The sequence below is a fragment of the Schistocerca gregaria genome, chromosome 2 (assembly GCF_023897955.1).
Source record: "Schistocerca gregaria isolate iqSchGreg1 chromosome 2, iqSchGreg1.2, whole genome shotgun sequence".
NCBI classification, from domain to species: Eukaryota; Metazoa; Arthropoda; class Insecta; order Orthoptera; family Acrididae; genus Schistocerca; species Schistocerca gregaria.
Window position 1 is genome coordinate 525,474,179 of NC_064921.1, and position 21,674 is coordinate 525,495,852.

At 38.0% G+C, this 21,674-nt stretch overlaps 1 protein-coding gene across 2 annotated transcripts; it reads left to right on the forward strand.

The window, feature by feature from the left end:
* Window positions 1-2: 2 nt before the first annotated feature.
* LOC126330241 (uncharacterized) lies at window positions 3-2,049 on the forward strand. 2 transcript variants are annotated; one of them, XM_049996341.1, is made up of 2 exons: window positions 3-298; window positions 403-2,049. In XM_049996341.1, exon 2 carries the CDS (start codon window positions 447-449, stop codon window positions 1,608-1,610), a length of 1,164 nt encoding a protein of 387 aa, XP_049852298.1. In that variant the 5' UTR covers window positions 3-298; window positions 403-446; the 3' UTR covers window positions 1,611-2,049. The 2 variants fall into 2 exon arrangements, with proteins under 2 accessions (XP_049852298.1, XP_049852299.1); XM_049996342.1 differs by having other exon boundaries at window positions 31-293.
* Window positions 2,050-21,674: the final 19,625 nt, after the last annotated feature.

Below are 21,674 nucleotides of genomic sequence, written 5' to 3' on the forward strand. Positions count from 1 at the left end.
ATGAAACACGAAAATTAGATTGAACCATGGTGTTTATTTATTTACCTTACAGCGGGGACGTCTCACTACATAGCACTCATTACCGCTTAAAAATAATAAAGACCTGAATAATTAATAGTGTCGAGTAATGCAATGATAAAGAAGAAATACGAAATTATTCATGTGTTTGTGCAACATCGAAAAACACGATCGTCGGCGGTGACGTTTATTTGAAACATTTAAAGCAATATGAAGCAGTGGTGTTTCAGTTAAAATGAAGTCTTTCTTTGTTTTAATTTTCCGAAAATAAGAAAGTAAGGTAGTATAATAAGTTTAAGTACCTAATCACTGATAATCCGTTAATTTTTGTGGACATCATAATGCACTGTGTTTCCTTTTACACCTAGAACCTTGTATTTACAGAAGCTGCAACCGCAGTTGATGTTGACTGACGGCAGTGGTTGATAATGGCCAAGGAGATGAATGAATATTCACAAACTACAAACGTGAGCAGCCCTTCAGAACACAGTGAATGTGCAAAAGTTACTGGGTGTTATTCAGAAGAGTTTTCAAGAACTTCACCAGATAATGGCAGAAGAAACCCATTCCATATCAATTATTTGGACAAATTGAGGTACCCTGTTTGCAGTCCTTCTCTTTTCAAAAGCATTGAAAAAGCAATATCTATTCCCTGTCAAGAAACGGAAATATTAACATCTTGTGACATCAATGAAAGTGATATATTTCTTGATGAAACATTGGACTCTGAAACAGAAAAAGCAGCACAAGAAACAATTTCAAAATTCTTTGAAGATGCCTCTAAAGATTTATTTGTTACACCTGACAAAGTGACAAATTCGTTTCTAATAGCTACAGGAGAGATGAGGGCAGATGAGGACATTTCTTTGAGTTATATCTGTGACCCATCAACTCTTCAACATGACATTCATCTTAGCACTACTTGGACACAAACAAACATTACATTCCCATCAAGTCTGCCTGAAGAAGTCGAAGAAGCTTTAACTTTACACAAAAAACAAGTTGAAACTGAGGTGAAATTAGCTAAATGCAGCGTGTGTGATACTGTGTGCGGAAAGCATTCACAAGGTACCCAGACTGATGACTGGGAAATGAATGCTGAAAGTTTCAGAAAAGTTACAAGGTGCTCCCAGACAATATTGAGCTTCCCAAAAACATTAACAGAAGAATTAGAAGCTCTGTTGTCTTCATATGAAACATTCTTTGAAGAAGTCTACACTGATATACGGATGTCAATGCTGAAACGTCAGTTGTTCAGTGAACATTATGTTTCATCTCCACAGTTCCATAGCAGCAGCCCACTTTCTGTGTTAGATGATGGTAGTCCTTTGCAGGGTGAGTCATCAGTTACACCTCAGTGTGCTTCTGTGAGCTTAAGACATTATGGATCCCCAATGATGCCCCGTGACATTTTATCGCCCACTGGTATATCCCCCATTGTGAAACCTTCAAATACAAATAGATTTCTATCGAGACTTGATTTCGTGTCCTCTAATTTTGAAACACCACATTCCATGTCTCCTTCAGCATTCTTGCGAGTGAGAGGTGCTATTTTTCCATCTCTAGAAGATGTAAGCTGTCAGAGGAACTAGATAAACTACTTATGATATATGTGTCGCCTAAATTGTTAGTCGAACAGTTTTTTCTTCATTTATTACAGTACATGTTTTAATCATTTTATATGATTTTGAAGTATTAATGATGATACTTACTATTTTAAATTGTGCACTATTTCTCCAATTGAAATTTATTGTATTATTTAGTGATTTGGGAGAAAGTGTAAATTTAAAACAGGTGGCCTATTTTTCTTTTATAAAGCAATTTATAAAAGCTTAGCATTTCTGTGACTAAAATCATAATGTTAAGAAATTTTAGAATTACATTTGACTTTAACTTCAGTGGAAGTTTTTATAGTATTGGTAAATTACAATTTCTGTTTATTGTTTATTTGGTAAATCCCTAATTGAGAAGATTTGTAATGAATTCCATGGAACCAATATAAATTAAAGTAATTATGATAGAACTGAGAAATCTGTCTTTTAGTGTAAACAAACAGCAGAACTATTTGCCTGAGTTGTTCTCCACCTCTCCTCTTCTGACTCTTAATCTTCTGCCTCCTCCCGCTTCTTCTTCTTCTTCACTTCCCACAGTAGGGATTTACCTATTTTAACATCAATTTTTTTCCTGTCTACTTCAACTTTTCCTCACTTGCATATTGTATGTGAAAAACTTAGGTGGCAGTCTTTATTTGCTCATTCTGCTAATGCCTTCATTCAGTTTTGTTCTGTTGCTGTCAATTTTTCCCCTATGTCACTGTTCTGAGAGATAATCGTCTTGTGGTGTGGCAGTTCTTCTTATGCCCTTGCTTGCTATGAAAATATGACAAGGAATTCTGCCTTATGCAAGACTTATTTTCATTTTTATTTTACCCAGACATGGTTCAGTACTATTTGTGCTGTCTTCAGTGGGTTATTTTATTTTCTTACTTACTTGAAGCTAGTGAGTATTTATGTTGATGGTTAGTCTGCTACACGATCTACAACTTCTCATGGCTTTGAAGTTGTAGTGTTTTCTCATATGCTTTGGCGAGGTGAACACGCTAATTTCTGTGACTTATAGCCATTTGACAATGCACTTTCTATGAATTTTCAAACATGGGCCAAGTTTTTGCTGTCATTTGTTACAACAACACGCAGTGGTGGCAAAACTCTTCCCATGTTTGAAAATTCATGGGGAGTGTGTTGTCAAATGACCATAAGTCACAGAATCAGCGAATTCACTTCACCAAAACATAGAAAACACTACATCATCAAAGCCATGACAACTTGTAGATTGTGTAGCAGACTGGCTACCAACATAAACACTCAATAGCTTCATGTAAGTAAGAAAATAAATTAACCCACAGAAGATCACACAAATAGTGCTGGAACATGTCTGGGTAAAACAAAAGTGAAAAGGTGTCTTGCATAAGGAGGAATTCCTCATCATATGTTCTGAGAAATTTCAACCTTACTGCCTTAATTCTGTTCTCTAGCTTTTTATACACAACATGTGCTTCACTTCCACAAAGTAATGGACAAACAGTTACGGCTTAAACAATTTCAGTCATGTCTCATGTCGTGTTTTTCAGTCTTATATTTATTGTCCCACATATATTTGTAAGTTTTGCTTGTTTCTTCTCTGTATCCATATCATAATCATATTTTATACCAGAAAGTAGATAATGAAGATGTTTAATTTTTTCTAATATGTCATTATTAACAACATTTTCTGTTCTTGTGGAATAATTTTCTTTAAGTCTTATTTTTACTTTTGTATCAAGAGGAAAATTCTTTCAAGAAAACTATAAAACTTTTGAGATAGAAATGGCACCCAGTATCGCTCGCCCATTTCTGGAAGCAAAATGTCAGTGCTGCTTATAGACTTATATCTACATCTATATATAAAAGTACTTACACTATCCCAGGCCTTTGAACTTGTAGCAGCTTGCTCAGGGACGAGAGGTAGATAGACAGAGGAACATACAACAGTGTAATTGTCCACTGTCATTGATTGTGTTGATTTTCATTTGCAGTCAGTGCGACTGATAAGATGTCAAGTTTTTCTCCTTTCTTATACAGCTCAAGAGACACTTTTTTATGGAGTGTAAGGGTGGGATCTTAATTTATTGTTGGACATCCAGAGTAATACATAGACTGCACACTGTATGACTTCTGATTGCGTTCTGCTGAATTATAGGTGTGATGCACTCAATCTCTGATCCCTCAGTCAGAGGAGTAGGAATCATATTTTAATGATGTCTCCACTGATGTACTTATTTAATCCAGTTTTCTTTTAAAACACGAAAGACAATATTTTCCATTACCTTAAGATGTTTGGAGATAGGAAAGTTATTTCATGTATAATGCCTTGTTGATCACAGATTCTTCTAGAATATTAGTCTAGAGGGGATGGCAGACAGTAGAATGGACAAACACTCTGCTCATTAACTGCATTGGAAATGGCCCACAGTATGAACAGTGTCACCATTTCCTTTTCCATGAAGACCTAGATGAATGTCTGGTGTGCAGAACATACCTAAAGCCATGTGTTGTTCATGCAGTGAACTACAATTGCCGTTACTATAATAAGCTAACAGTAACTGATACCTCAGACTACTAGTACACTGTGTTGTGTCATGACTAGGTCCAGCTTTCAATCATGACTCTACCACTCAGGGTATTAACATAAACTGTGCCCTGAAATATAGAAGAATTGGATGTAAACGTAGTTCTGTTTATGTCTCTAAGAGGTATAGGAAGTTGATTGCACAAGACAGCAGCAACCAGTTTCCTTAGACCTCATAGTAAATAAATAATGAAAATTCAAGCTACTGTATATAGCCAAAATTAAGTGTTTGTAATACGACTGAAAGTTTATTGTTAAGCAAACTGCATAAACACTGTTCACTGGCATCCATTATGAGCCTGAACTGGTACTAACAGCAAAATCCTGTACTGAATGTGCATAAATAGTATTCAAGTCCATTAACTGTATTGTGAGCTCTCTTACGTTATAGATAACACTAAAATTTTTAAGTTATGATCATTGATGCCCCAAATAAACCATTGTTCAGCTAATGAGCAGTAAATAGTAAATACAAGTCCCAGTTGTTCACTGCAGCACTAAAATAAATGTAAGTCACGACTGTGGCTGACACAAATAATTACAAGTTCTGTCTGATCTATCAGCCACAAATAAATAGAAATCCTGACTGTCGATAACTTTTGAAAAATGCAAACACTTTATTGAAAATTCACACAAAAAAATTAGCAAAATCTTTGTAACCACCAAATAAAATTAGAGTCCAAACTGTGACTGATCAGAAAAATTTTACACACAAATTATTCCATTTTCCAACCGAAACAGACAACTGATTCACTGCATAGAGTAACAAAAGTCCTGCTTCTGGTGACATCTGAAACTTAGTTTCCTCCACCTTTTTTTTTCATTTTGCCCCTCCTACAAAAATTGGAGGCCCTGCATGCCAACACTTTCATGCTGACCATGCCAAAATTCACTGTCACCCCTGTCATAGTTAATGTACTATTGTACAGTCACAGAATACAGGTCTGTGATGTTATCTCTTAATGTTGGATTTACCCATTCACACGGTCCCACCTACGAGATGGTGGACCAAGCAACTGAGAAAGCATGATGGTTGGAATGCCACAGCATCTGCAGAAGGGGATGAAAATCTGTTGTGAGTGTGTGACTGGGTAGTAGTGTGAGTGGCAGAATGGAAGTTACTTGCTGTTCGTGGCAGCTCGTGCTTAGTATTAGGCCATGCTAGTAGATGGTTCTTAAATGTATTACCTTAGTCATCAGCACCTGTGATGTCTCGTAGGCTGGCTTGTGTGGAATAATTGTTCCTGTCTAATTATATGGACCATTTTGATTATAAAACTTGTCTTTCAGTGTAGTAGGTGTGTGGGACAGTCTGTAAGGCAATATTATTGGTGTTGCTGGTAGTTATCTGCCAAGTTTCATCATAGGCTGATACAGCCAGCAATTCTGTTATGTCACAGGGGTATGCTGATTTGTGTTGTCTGGGGCGCATTAGCTGTTGGCTACAGTCGGAAAGTTTCACCTGTGAAAGTGTGTTATTTATTGGTTGTTGTCAAGCTTTCCAGACTTAAAATAAGGAGTTATTTAACTGTGTCATCAGCAGGCTTAAATGAGTCATTTTCATGTTACTACCCACCATCTTATTCTAAGGCTTTTCCAGTTGAGCATTGGTTAAAGTAGTATGGGACTCACATGTCGTCTGTTTGTCGTGTACTGCAAGTCATCCTCCCAAGTGACTTTCCAATCCAGCCAGGCACCAAGCTATTTGATCATACTGGAAAAGCATGTTGGATCTGTGTGTTAGGTTATTCTGTCTGCATATTTGTTCAGTTATCATGGCCTGCATGTGAACAGGGCTGCCCCACACTTTTGAACAATTACTTTAACTTGCCATTTGTCCAGCCTGTGCTTGACGGTCCAGAATTTTGCCTGTAGGTGTGAGTTGCTGGTTAATGGTTTCCAATCCTGTGCCTGGATAGCAGTGTCATCTGCATGTATGATGACCATCATATTATGTGTAGTTAGAAGATTGTTAATGAAGAACCGAGCGAGGTGGCGCAGTGGTTAGCACACTGGACTCGCATTCGGGAGGACGACTGTTCAATCCCGTCTCCGGCCATCCTGATTTAGGTTTTCCGTGATTTCCCTAAATCATTTCAGGCAAATGCCGGGATGGTTCCTTTGAAAGGGCACGGCCGATTTCCTTCCCCATCCTTCCCTAACCCGAGCTTGCGCTCCGTCTCTAATGACCTCGTTGTCGACGGGACGTTAAACAACACTAACCTAACCTAACCTGTCAATGAAGAGGTTAAACGGTAGGGGCATTAGGCCTCAGGGTACTTCTATCTCAATACTGTGTAGTGCTGATCATTTGCCCTGAATGCCAGTTTTTAAACTTATTTAAGTATGGTGTGAGTGAAAGAGAGGCTATTTACAATTTGTACAGAAAACAGTGGCAGTTATATGAGTCGAGGGGCATGAAAGGAAAGCTGTGGTTGGGAAGGGAGTGAGACAGGGTTTTAGTCTCTCCCCAATGTTATTCAATCTGTATATTGAGCAAGCAGTGAAGGAAACAAAAGAAAAATTTGGAGTAGGTATTAAAATCCATGGAGAAGAAATAAAAACTTTGAGGTTCACCGATGACATTGTAATTCTGTCAGAAACAGCAAAGGACTTGGAAGAGCAGTTGAACAGAATGGACAGTGTCTTAAAAGTTGGATATAAGATGAACATCAACAAAAGCAAAACAAGGATAATGGAATGTAGTCGAATTAAGTCGGGTGATGCTGAGGGAATTAGGTTAGAAAATGACACGCTTAAAGTGTAGAAGCTTTCGAAATGTGGTGCTACAGAAGAATGCTGAAGATTAGATCGGTAGATCACATAACTAATGAGGAAGTATTGAACGGGATTGGGGAGAAGAGAAGTTTGTGGCACAACTTGACTAGAAGAAAGGATCAGTTGGTAGGACATGTTCTGAGGCATCAAGGGATCACCAGTTTAGTATTGGAGGGCAGCGTGGAGGGTAAAAATTGTAGAGGGAGACCAAGAGATGAATACACTAAGCAGATTCAGAAGGATTTAGGTTGCAGTAGGTACAGGGAGATGAAGAAGCTTGCACAGGATAGAGTAGTGTGAAGAGCTGCATCAAACCAGTCTCAGGACTTAAGACCACAACAACAACAACAACAACAACCTGGTCTCTAGTCATAACATGAACTCTAGTAACTGGAATCAAGTGATACCAGAGCGCACCAGCCAATAGGCTGACAGCGTCAACAGGGAATTTCCAGTCCAATGCAGACACACACAACAGGGCAGGGATGACTGACACCACACATCACACGATGAGATAACAAGACCAGAGAGCAAAACCAAATCTGATAACAAGACATAGCAACTATCAGTGACCAGAGCAATGTTGAATACATAAACAATGATGAGCGCTGTCAGAACACAACTGCGGTCTGACCCTTTGCCCTGCTGGCTTTATAGGACTTCCATGAGCACCAATAGGCCAAGCCGGTGGGCTTGCCTATGCATAGCACTGTGGTGGTGTCAGCAGTACTTGCAGATTAATGGGGCTCCATCTAGCAGCTTATCATCTACATCCATGCCTCCTGGCAGGCTGTCAAAATATCAGACTGGGATACCCGATTAACATCATTACTTGACTTTTTAACTGCATCTTTATGTCATTTGGAATGCATTTGCAGTTTTGTGTATTCATGAAACTTATTTGAAATTAGTGAATGGACAGCTTATGAATGTGCCTTGATGACTGTCGTATATTATCTTGAAACAGCATACATGATTTACTAAGTGTACTTTTAACTGCTTTAAAATACACCAATCATGGATATAATGACAGATAGTCTATATGTAATGTTCTTTTTATATTGTCTATACCATTCTTTAAATCACATTTTTTGTCAGGTGGCCACGAATACAACAAAATTTTACGGTTTAGGGAATTGCCAATCTCTTTTTTTCAAAGTGATTTCTGACACTGGAAATACTGCCACAGCCTGTGCTACAAACAGTGGGTAGCAGTTAGTATTGCTGGCTGGCATGATGTGGGGCACCAGCTCAAACATGAACACCAGCAGCTATTTCTTTTTATGTACAATTATAATTTCTAGAAATTTCTTACATGTCTAATGTTTGTATATTTTGGAATATTCAGTGTTTATGTAAATGGGAGCACGCACATTCCAGGAGTACAGTTCTGTTCTCACTGTATATAGGTGTTCTTTTGTTGTTGAGCATTGCACTTCATTGACACACTAATTAAAGATTTAGACTTGACTATGGTTATGACATGATATACTGATGAGAAGACTACTGTCCTTTTTATCAAAGCTCTTCAAGCAGCAAAGGTACTGGCTAGTTCTATATTTCCTCTATCTGTACAATTTTAAGAGAGATTTGTGAGTCTGACTCACACTTTTCTTGTTATATTTCATTGTAGGTGGTATATTTTATGGTTTTCTCACTCTCATTCTTGGTTTTCATTTGTTTATGAGGAACAAAAAATCAGTCAATTCTTCACTCTATTTACTATTCTTGTGTGCCTCACAATGTATGACATTCAAGTAAACCTCATTCATGCACCATTACTCTTTTACAACTCATTACTGATTATGGAAAAATTGAGAAATAACTTCATTCACTACTTACAACACTCATGCTGTAATGATCAGCTGGGTTTCATGACACCACATTATAGAGATGTTCGTCCTCAAATATGGTGCTTATTTGCAGTTAAGGCTGTTGTTCAACAATTACTCAATGAGTATCACACACTGTTAACTCACATGGGTTGGCAGTAGTTCCAGTGGTCACATCTTCCTACTTCTATCAATGTGTGGCGATCAGTAGCAACACTACAAATGAACACACATGCAACAAATGAAAAGAAATGTAACACAGTACAGTACTAGAAATTAGCACCTTACAGTTGCTAACCATTATTAGAAATTTGAAGAAGTAAGCTTCTTTCCAATGTGTTTTGTCAAACATGTGTTCTGTTACACCAGTAGCCATTTGAGGTCTATGAAGTTATGAAGATGTAAACACCTAGTGATGTGGAAACAGGGAGGAGAACTTTTTCATTCCACAGGAAGACAACGTTTCCAAGACAAAACTGTCGCCATGGATATCTTCTTAATGGGACAGCACATATGTATAGTATTTTCACATCTAAGCTGATCAGCAGCTTTAATTCACTTCATTATGGTTTATTAGCAATGTCCAGGGTTTGTTCACATAAAATATATTTTTCCTTATGTGCCACATGCTGTTCACAAGTTCTAAAACCCCAAATGTAAATTTAATTTTGCCTTTTTGGTCCTGTTGGTACCATACTGTACTTAGTTTTTCAAGGATTATGTCATTTTTAAGATTTTACATCATTTTCTACATGATTTTGTTTCATGTCTGTTTATGACTCAACTATTCACTCGTTTACTGTTGGGAAGAACAAACAATGTATGTGCCTCTAGGAAGAATGCAACAATAAAAAATGGAAACTCCATTTAGGAATATCAGTAATGTAGAAAAAGATTGATTGCTACTTACCATAAAGATGACACGTTAAGTTGCAGACAGGCACTGTTAAAAGACACTTACACAAAGCTCTTAGCCACAGCCTTCATCAGAAAGAGAGAAACACACATCATTCATACACATACCCAAGCCATATGTATCCTCCCCTCGACCATCAGCTTTTTTTTTTTCTAAACAGTACTGACGGTAGTTATGGTTACTACACATTCTCTGTTCCAGTAATTATCCTCAACCTATGATATTACACTGTCCCCACACACTCCACCCAACAGTTTCCACCCCCTCTGTCCTATCTTCTCCCCATTCTTGTCTCCCAGCCTCTTTGTTTGCCACCCTCTGCAATAGACCCACCCATCTTTCCCCACTCCTCACCTTATCACTCCGTTTTTCCCCACCTCCCTGCCTCAAACCCTCCTGATGCTGCTCCTGTTGGCATTCTAGTTCCTGCACACTCCACTAGACAACTTTCATCTGTCCTCCTCCCCCCACTCCACCCTCCCCCCCCCCCTCTCATCCATACACTACTGTCCTTTCCCTTTCCCTATCTTCTCAAGATTGCTGCTGCCATCCCACGTGATAGTTGCATTCTGCCCTGAGTCGCTGGAGTTGGCAGTCATGTGTACATGAGGTGCGCTTGCTTGTGTATGTGAATGGGGTGTGTTTCTCTTTTGCTGATGAAGGTTCTAGTGGAAAGCTTTCCTACATTGTCAATATTCATATGTGTAGTTTCCAATGTTTGTGTAAGTGTCTTTTAATTGGGGAACTTAATACTTCTTCTTTATGGGAAGCAGCAATCTATTTTTACAACACTGTTAAGAATGCAACACTGTTGTTCAAGAATGTATTTCTATATGTTGTAAATAAATTGAGGATTCATTTGCTTATTGTCACTGTCACATCACTTTCCTTCAGGAAAATGCCAGAATAGTTCCTTTGAAAGGGCACGGCCAACTTCCCTCCCCATCCTTGACACAATCCAATGAGACCAATGATCTCCACCAAGTCAGCCAACTGACCACATGAATTTCTGTTATTAACTGGGTATTCAAACAAAACAATCAATATTTTATATTGATATAGCATCAAACATAAAACCATTTGTGAAAAATTGATATTCATGTGTCAGCTTTTTAGATTCATTTTTTAAACTCCAGTTGTTTCAGCAAATGTTGACAGATCATTTAACTACAAGTATGTCTTGCCCAACAACAGGTGTTACCTCACTTTAGAGAACTTATGCATGCTGGCTGTCATACACTGCAGTAGCTGATTATGAGAACAATCAAATGAAAACAATTGATACATTCAGTTGTTGAAAAACAATCAGCTCATTCAGCTGTAGTTGTGTGTATCAGTTGAATTATTCATTGATTTTTTTTAGTGAAACCAGTCTATAGGAGAGATCAAATGACAACAATTGATTCATTCAGTTTTAGTTTTGCATGTAGGTTAGACTATTCATTCACTGTTTTCAGTAAAATAAGTGTATCATACCAACAGAATGTAAAAAGAATCGATTAAGTAGTTTGCAGTTTTATGTGCCACTTAGATTATTATTCATTCATTCTTTTTGAGTGAAACCAGTCTGTGGGAGCAACCAAACAAAAACAGTGAACAGTCACCTGACCCCTGACATCTTCAGTTCTGAGTGGAAATATTCAATCTTTTTGGCATAGTTAAATCATTATCATCAACTTATCATCTGTCGACACTGTTACTGTTGTTGCTTATTTGCTTGCTGTTGAGTGCCAATAAGTCGCTCGTAGGTCAGTTTTTCATCCATGTTTATAAAAAGGCATTCACTTTACTGTGAACTTTGGATAAAAATGTCAAAATGCTCAGTAGCATGGAAATGGAAGAAATCACATGACTGAACCAGAAGTAATCATGAAGGTAAATTCAGTACATTATACAAGACTGTGAAGTGCTACTCATAAGGAAAAATTAATTAATTAACTAACTTACTGTTTGACAAAGATAAGACAGATCCTGCATTTAAAAAAGCTGTCTTTTGAATTTTGTGCCTAGATGCGCACATTATAAAATTTTTACCTGTCTATCACAAACAATTTGTGAAAGAAATTTGACTATAGATGAAATTGTTTTCTTCATGGCTGCTGTAAGGAAAGATCAGGTTAGGTACAGGATGAGTTTGTCGTCAGGGGTTTCTGCTTCTCCGGTTCTCAGAGAATGCCAGGCAAAGTCAGACAAAACTGCTACAACTCACGATGAAGATGCCGTCTCCCTTATCTGCTACAATATTCACAGTCACCATAAGATTTTCTTTTCAGGAAACACTTTCAAAATGATAAGGTTCAACAACAGTGACAGTATGATATCTTCTGACTAACAAACTGGTCGCATAGGGAACGTCTTGAACATACAAACTGACAGCAAAATATAGTGCATCATTCAGACCGTGATAGTAGCAGATGGCCCACTATGATTAATTCATGAAGAAATCTCTGTGTACTGTATTGCTGAACACAATAATAGTTTTTATGAACGTATGAGGGGATCCAATGTCGAATAAAAGTTCGTAAACAATATTAACCTTCTTTTTTCCACAAATTCAATTTTTATTTTTGATAATCACAATTACATGTTGACCTCCACACTTCAAATTACTTTTATATGCAGACTTATCTCCAACAATTACAAGAAATAGTAGATGCTCCTTTTTTTCCCCCAGCAAAGAGCATTGTTATCAAAGCAAAGAGCACTGTCGTATCAAATTACAGTAGTGCATCATTGCTGGTACTCACAGCCAGAATATTACAATCATATTACATTACATAGGGACATTACAACTGCAAGTGTGATTCACATTCTGAAACTATATCAACTAACAAAATTCAACAGATATCACTTTAAAAAAAGTCCAACAAGTGGCAGTATATGCTTAAAAAGCAAGTGATCAAGTACCCAAGCAAGTAAATAATATATCTTATGTACTCTCTGTTCACATCAACTCACTGTCCCATTGGCATACCCTCTGTGAGTACCCCTTGTCTGATCCAATGTGAACAGTCCACTGACACTGAAGCTGGCTAACAGAGAAGTGGAAAGACCCACTGAGGAATTGCAACCCAAGGTTACTGGAGCTTTAGACTCAGCAATTTTCCTATTGAGTATTAAAAACACCTTGTCAGATTATAGATGCAAGTCTGATGGGCTCCTGGAGAGCTTCACTTCTGTTGCTGCTTCATCTGCCACTGCTTTTTCAGCCTACACTGCCCCTTTTACCTGCTTCTGCTTATCACTGAGTCAGGACATCCACTCAGTTCCACTGCTTCAGTGCATTTTTTCTCCCTCCAGCATTATGTTGGCCCTTATATACCCTCAGGCTGGACTCTCTGAAGCTACTTGTCATTAGGCTCAGAATTTGTCCCAGAACAACATTACAACTTCTGTATCCTTCCATTGCGCAAGCCTGTGACTGGGTTATTGGCCTGACTGCAGGTAGAGTGCAGACTTTTTTCACCAAGGCATCAGGAGGAGAAGGTTGAGGGCCAATATCCGCAGTCAACTTGTACCACAAGGAAAGATCCCTGGTACTCATTTGAAAGCAGGCTGAGTGGGTCTGCCGCCACCCTCGAGGGACTGGAATGAGGAAAAATCTCCAGGGTCTGAGTCTAGTACTGTTCTCACTAGACTACTACAGCCACTCTGTAACCTTAATGCACCCTAAAACTTTATTCACACAGTAGGATGCAAACTTTTGTGTGGATTAATTTGAGATTTCACAGTAAGTTGTGCAATGGATGGTTCACCCACAGTTAATCTCTAATATCTCTATATTAAAGGTAATTTCCTGACTGACAGACAGACTGACTCATCATCACCCACCCAAAACTGCTAAGGATAGAAACTTCCGATTTGGAAAAGGTGTGGATTTTATACTTCAGGCATTGTTTAAGAACGGATTATTATATTTTTTTAAATTTTATTATTATTATTAGATATGTTGCTATTAAGGCAATTCTGATCCTAAGCTTTGAAAATAGGTATTTGGTTTCTCGGTCAGAAAAAGAAACACACATTTCAGCCTTTTTGGCAATTTGACCCTTAGGTGGTGAAATAGTGTCATAATTAAAGAACTACTAAAGTATTTTTGAAGCTAAATCTATGAACACTGGTATCTAACTTCTCGGTTACAAATAAAAAATACATGTTTCAGTGTTTTTGAAACTGAACCCCAATGTGGATGAAATAAGAGATTAAATTTTTATGAAAATATTTTATTATGAAAGCATTTTTAAAGCTAAATCTGTGAAAATTTAACTTTGGCTTCTCAGTTAGAAATAACAAATATGTGTTTCTCTGTTTTTGGACATTCAACCCTTATGGGGGTGAAGTCAGGGATGGAGGTTTTTATGGAAATACTTCATTGTATTTGTCATCTCTGTTAAAATAAAACATGCACAAGTCACTGTTTTTTGAAATTCAACCTCTAAGGGGGTGAAATAGTGTCAGATTGATTCACTGTCGCATCATCACACAGCCGAAATTGCTAAGGATAGAAACTTGAAGTTTGGAGAGGGTGTGGATCTTATACTGTAGGCATTATTTATGAAGGGATTATCTGAAATTCCACCTCTATGGGGGAGAAATAGGAAATGGAAGGCTTTTTGAAAGTATGTCGCTATTAAGGGAATTTTGAAGCTAGAACTATGAAAACTGATATGTGTCAGCAGTGTTGAAAACTCAACCACCAAGGGGATAAAATACTGGGTGAAAGCTATTTTGAAAATAAATATTTACTAAAGACCTGCTATAGGATTTTTTAAGGATACATCTATGACAATTAGTATTTGCCTTCTCGGTTAGAAATTAAAAAATACATGTTTCTGGAAATTCAATCCTTAAGGAAATGCAACAGAGGATGAAGATTTATAAGAAAATATTTTGTTACATTAAAAAATTTTCAAGTTAAATTTATGAAAATAAATATTTCACTTCTTGGTTAGATGTAAAGAAATATTTGTTAGGGGATGAAAGTTGCTATGGAAATATTTCCAAAGGAATGCAAAAGGCATGATCAACAAAAACTTTGGACTCCCGCTACCAGGATCCTTTTTGGTCAGAAGTACATTCAGAAAAGACCATGTTTATATGGCCTTAATTTGTGTGAAAATCTTAGAAGGTGTTGTAATTTGTGAACAACATAAAAATTTGATTAAATAAAAGCAAACAGATCTCTGTAGGCCATACAGTCTATGTAAGCGAAGCAGAGGTTGCTAAACTAGCTAAAATATAATTAACATGATTGAACAATTTTACTTAATAATTAACAGAATCTAAAATTTATTAGTTACAATATGTATACACAGCTGATCTAAGCTTCACTGAAGTCATGCATTCCCGACATAAATGTAGCAGGAGGCCTCTAGGAAGAATGTTTTTTAAGAATGTGTTTATACAGATCCATGCATGTTATAAAAATGGATAAAAATGGATGTGTGTGTGTGTGTGTGTGTGTGTGTGTGTGTGTGTGTGTGTGTGTGTGTTTCCACATCTCCTCCTAAACCACTGGACTAATTTCAATCAAACTTGGTACACATATCCCTTACTGTTAGGCAACAGTCAGTGTAGGACTAAGAGCCACCTTCCTATTATACTTCAGGAGATATGATGTCATAAACAATGAGATTCATGAAAAACAGCTACATCATGCATGATGTTTAAATTTATTACTTATGTGCTATTAACTCTTCTCACAACATATTTTGCAGACATTATCCTCATATGCTGCTGAATGTACCTACATAAATACATTATCATACAACATATAGTTCAAGAGGTATGACATCATAAATACTGACACACATGAAGAAATACCACATCTTTCATGAAGTTATAATACTATTATATTGAACTATATGAAATAAAATTGTCATAACTTCTGAACGGTTTGCATCAGTATGTTCAAACTGCATGGTTGGCCACAGGACATGATGGGAATTAACATGCACTGTATGGTTTGGTTTAGTGATGAAGCCCATTTTCATTTGGATGGGTTCATCAATAAGCAAAATTGGCATATTTGGGGGACTGAGAATCTGCATTTTATGGTTGAGAAGTCTCTTTACTCTCAACAGGTGACTGTGTGATGTGCAATATCCAGTCATGGAATAATCAATGCACTATTCCTTGGTGGCACGGTGGCTACCAAACAATACGTGTAGCTTTCAGAAGAGGATTTCATCCCCATTATCCACAGTGATCCTGATTTTGACAAGATCTGGTTCATGCAAGACGGAGCTCAACCCCATCAAAACAGGAGAATATTTGATGTCCTGGAGGAGCACTTTGGGGACCGTATTCAGAGGCCACTGGCATGGGCCTCGATTGGCTGCCGTATTCTCCAGATCTGAACACATGTGCCTCCTTTTTGTGGGCTATATTAAAGACAAGATGTACAGCAATAACCCCAAAACAAATGCTGAGCTGAAAACAACCATTCAGGAGGTCATCAGCTGTGTCGATGTTCCAACTCTTCAGAAGGACATGCAGAATTTCACTATTCGCCAGCACCAAATCATTGCCAATGCAGGCATATTGAGCATGTCACGACATAAATCTGAATATATGTAGTGATGTTTTCATGTTGAATGAAGTGTATGCATACTAATTTACATTTTCTTTTTTTCTTCATGTAGTTCAATAATTGTCACCCTGTACTTTACTAGTAAGACATTCCTACATCGAGTCAACTTAAGGAAATCCCTTACACCTGGTTGTGCTTTTGATAGCTTTCAACAGTGGAGCGCAAATGACTGTAAGTGAAAACAATAGCCCTCTAGAGAGCTATGAAGTGGCATTGCCGTAGAGAGTGTTACAAAATCGTGTTGTAGACGTGCAAAGCAGCTGTGCCCAGCGTACAGAAACTGTCTGGAGTATTCTGCTTATACCTTTAAACAATGGAAAATCTGGTTTGGAATATAATAATATAATGAAAATGATATTTGCTACTCACCACATAGCAGGGATGCTGAGTTGCAGAAAGCCACAAAAAAAAAAGACTGTCAGAAAGTTAGCTTTTGGCCAAAAACATCTTTGTCAAAAATAGACACATAAATGCACCTCACACACATATGACCAAAGTCTCTGGCAGCTGGAGCCAGACTGCAAGCAGCAGGGTATTATGGGAGAGGCATCCAGATGGGGGTGAGGAGGAGGCTGGAGTGAGGAGGGGGAGGGATAGCAGGATGGGGGAGGGGGGGGGGGAGTTAGTGGAAAACAAGAGAAGTAAAAAGAGTGGGTATGTTGGTGGGATAGAGGGCTGTGTAGTGCTGGAATGGGAACAGGGAAGGGGCTAGATGGGTAAGAATATTGACTAATGAAGATTGAGGCCAGGAGGGTTATGGAAACCTAGGGTATATTGCACGGAGAGTTCCCACCTGTGCAGTTCAGAAAACTGATGTTGGTGGGAAGGATCTACCTGGCACAAGCTGTGAAGCAATAATTGAAATGAAAGACATCTTGTATAACAGATCTCTCGTGTCTTATCTTTCCAGCCACCCAACACCTGTCTTCCTGTAGCAGACCTAGATGCAAGACCTGTCCCATACATCCTCCCAACACCACTTACTCCAGTCCTGCTATAAACATCACCTATCCCATCAAAGGCAGAGCTGCCTGTGAAACCAATCATGTGATATACAAGCTAAGCTGCAACCACTGTGCTGCATTCTACATGGGCTTGACAACCAACAGCTATCTGTCTGCATGAACGGTCACCGACAATCTGTAGCCAAGAAACAACTGGACCACCCTATTGCTGAACATGCCACCCAACATGATGTCCTTTATTTCAATGACTGCTTCACAGCCTGTGCTATCTTGATCCTTTCCACTAACACCAGCTTTTCTGAATAGTGCAAGTGGGAATTCTTCCTGCAATGTATCCTACATTCCCATAACCCACCTGACCTCAACCTTCGTTAGTCATCATCCTTACCCATCAAGCCCCTTCCCAGTTCCCATTCCAACACTACAGAACTCTCTATCCCACCAACACATTCATCTTTTTATGTCTCTTCTTTTCTGTTGACCCCCCCCCCCCCCCCCAATCTCTCCCCTGCTCTCCTTCTAACTTCCTGATTGCACCTAGCTGCCCCACTCTTCACCTCACCCCTGCATGCTCCCAGCAGCACTTTACTGCCCCCACCCGTACCCTGTTTTCCCTCCCCCTCTCTGCCCCAGCTTCACTTTATGCCTACCTAGTTGCCTCTCTCATAATGCCCTGCTGCTCCCACTCTGGCTCCAGCTAACAGTGTGTCATGTCTGTGTGAGGTGCGTTTTGGTGCATTTGTGTGTGTGTGTGTGTGTGTGTGTGATGCAGTCCATTTTTTGTTTTTGTTTCTAATATAAAATTGGCAAAATATTCAGGTAATGCCAGGTTTGTCAGCTAGTTGAAAATCATCTGACGATTCATCCACTTATTGCCACTGTCACATCACATACTGTCGTTAACTTATATGGTTGGTTATAATTACAGTGCAGCTATTGATGGAGTTCCACTGTGGGCCGTAATTATTGTATGACAGTGAAACTTGCTAGATGCGCTAATGCATTAATGTGGAACCAATTTAAACTGGAAAGAAATTAATTCCAATTTTGGCGACCAGATGCATATCTGATCTCCAGTGCTCATATTGAACAAGTTGTGTAAGTGGCAGTTAATAATAAAATCAGCATTATACCTTTCACTCTTGTTTGACCTTTTCTGCTCACATCCTGTTCCTAATCCATTACATATGGAAACATTTCTGTACATCTTCCTTGCATTCACAGTGTCAGATATGCAAATTGCATCTAATTTTGTTTTTTCATTGTGAATTGGTTCCACATTGACACATAAGAGTATCTAACAAATTTTGCTGCCATACAATGATTAGAACCCACACTCGGCCTATATGGCAATATTTTGTACTGTTATTATACCAAGCTTAATGTCCATTTGTGAACTATTGATATTCATGTGTTGACTTTTTAGATTCATTTTGAAACTAAAGAAAAATATTGAAGTACACATTCTAGTTGTTTCAGCAATTTTGAAATATTTTCTAACTACAAGCATTCATTGTCTAACAACAAATATTCCTTCACTATAGAGAACTTCTGCATCTTGACTGTCATACACTGCAGTAGCTGATGATGGAAACAACCAAATGAAAAAAATGATTCAGTCAGTTGTTGCAGAACAGTTTTACTGTATTATTGATAGTGTCTAAAAGTTATTCGTAACAACAAACACAGGGTGGTCAGGAACAGCCTGAAAAGCTTGTATTTGTGTTTCAGGATAGGATGTGCTGAGAAATAATTGATAAGAAAAAGGGTCTGATACATTCTGCCATTTCCGAGTTAATTAGCTTTGACATTATCCAATCGGATGGTTGTGTGCACATATTCAAGCAATCTGTCAGAGACAGGTCACCAAACATGTTATTCATTTTGTTTTCTAAAATCGATGAAGAGAGCAGGACAAAAATTGGACATCAAACTCAAGCCGAAGACTGGTCAGTCTTGTGCACTATGGTATGAGAACAACTGACATTAATTTTGTGTGGTGGGCAACTTGAATTTACACTTGCAATGGCCTGATTCATTAACTTCAATGCTAATTAACCCAGAAACAGTGCAAAGATTTGAATTTTTTTCTTAACAATTATTTCTCAGTACAGTTTACCCAGCAACAGCCTTACAAGCTTTTCAACTGTTTCTTACCATACTGTACATGAAATTGAGCTAAAATTGACAGAAGATGTTCTTACTTAGTTGTGTGTCCTCAATGTAAATACAGCAGGAGGACCATACAGTTCAACAGATCAACAACTCAAGCAACTGCTTCAGACTGACAGAAACGAAAATGACAGTATCCAACAAGTGTGTAGCAACTTTATCAACATTCCAAATTGGATATGATTTATAAATCTTTATCCAGATTCTACATCTCAGCCATGTTCAGTTAGTCTTATCATTTATTTCTCCCCCTTTCCAGTAGCCACAGTATAACAAATAGGAACTTCAATACTAAGAATACAATAAAAGTGTACTCTTTGGCATACTCTTGCTGTCGTATTAAGGGTATAAACATGGCTGGAGGGATCATAAATCAATCAAGATATGTCTTTCATGTGTAGTCTTACTCTGGCTCTGTAGCTGCTTGTTGTGTTGGGACTATCAGGTTATGCAAAAGCATTGGATGAGGCTGTCTGAAGATGGCTATTATGTTAAAACCAGTTGTAACTGTATAAGCTACATGGGATAGTGACTGAAGTAAGGTTACTATATAATAACTGTTGGTGCTGCATCATTCATGTCATCTTATAGTAAATTTAAATAAAATATTGATCAAACACAGCTCTGCTAGCCACTATCCAAGCAAATTTAGATAGGCCAAGGCAGGCAAGGAAATGCATTGCTATGAATTATTGGCTGATCATAAATTGTTGAAGGCCTACAGAAAACCAGTCACAATTGGTTTTAGGTTACTTTATTTAAAAAATACCATTACTGGTTTCAAATTTTTCACAATTCATCATCAGACTGTTTTTTCATGCTTTCACCAAAACAAATTATACATTGGTTTCCTGTGAGTTGTCCTAGGATAAACAGTAATTCACAATTGTAAACTTTGACACATTCCACATCATTACGAAAGAATCGTGTTCATGATCCATGGACCAAGTAATATAACTAACTAACTAACTAAACATGTAACCAAATGGGTGTACTACATATTTTTGTTTGAATTCAAGTTACATGAAATGTCCATCTGATGAATTTGTTTCTGCAGTTTTCTTGCAATGAAATAAATTCTCAAGGATGTTGCTCAGCGTAGTAAACCACTTTCATTTAGTCACAAAACAAATTTTCAATGTGCACCACATGTTCTGATTAACAACTTACAAAAGCAAATACATATCTTAAAAGGTATATGAGTGTCAAAGACGCTAAAATGCAGTGCAGTGCAGTACACCATCAGCAATTTATTTCATATAACAGTCACAGTCTCCAAACATGTCTTTATTTGACAAAATTGCATTGGCTGATCAGTTTACAGTCAGCAGTTTCCAAAGTGGCTCAGCACATTTGTCATGCCTAATGAAATTCTGTGTTACGTTCAAGTGCAGAACCTAATTCTTGAACAACAAATCCAGTTTTGACACTGTTGTTCCACACTTCTGGGGCTAGCTTGGATGTTATGGACAACATTAAATGCCATGAGTATTTCTAGGTAAGATTTCTATTCTGCAGAGTATTTGAAACTGGGGGTGTCTGATTACTGTAGACTTATCTGTCAGGGAGAATTTCCCTTATGTGTGAACAGGGTAGGGTATCTCCAGTGCCATTTATCCACATAATTATTATAAGTTCTGCTAGCTGTGAAAGCTCTTAGCTGTTAATTTTGCTACACAAGTCAGCCACTCATATCCTTTCAGAATGAATGAGACAGTTCATTGCCTTGGCATCTATGTAGCTCCAGCACACTGGAAAACTTTGATGCACTGTGATTGGGAACCTTTGAGTTATTTCTCTCCTTGCCAATCCCCACTCTTATCAACAAAGCCACTACTTCTTGCTATCACACTATATGAGACACTGCTCAGGAAGGAAGATTAGAGTTCAGAGTCCTATTGATGACAAGACCATTAGAGACTGAAGCAGTCCTTTCTCATGTATTAGATAAAAACACTTTAGCATATGGAAATGTTGTGCAAACCTGTAAGCTCAAATTGGCTTACCAACTGGCACAAAGCCACTCATCACAAATCTGCAACTAATCAGTGATACCACAAAATAGAACAAACATTTCATGAATATCATGTTAGCAGACTAAGAAAAATTGCAGCAGTCTGACTAAAGTCACGTTTGGTCATTAAGTCCACAGAAATGTTACAGTCATATGGTGGACATGCTAAATCATTAAACTGATCAATGAAAGAAGGCAAGAGCTTATGCAACAGAAAAAA

Excerpts from the sequence above, each read along its gene's own strand:
- LOC126330241 (XM_049996341.1), top strand. The coding sequence starts at position 447 with ATGGCCAAGGAGATGAATGAATATTCACAAACTACAAACGTGAGCAGC.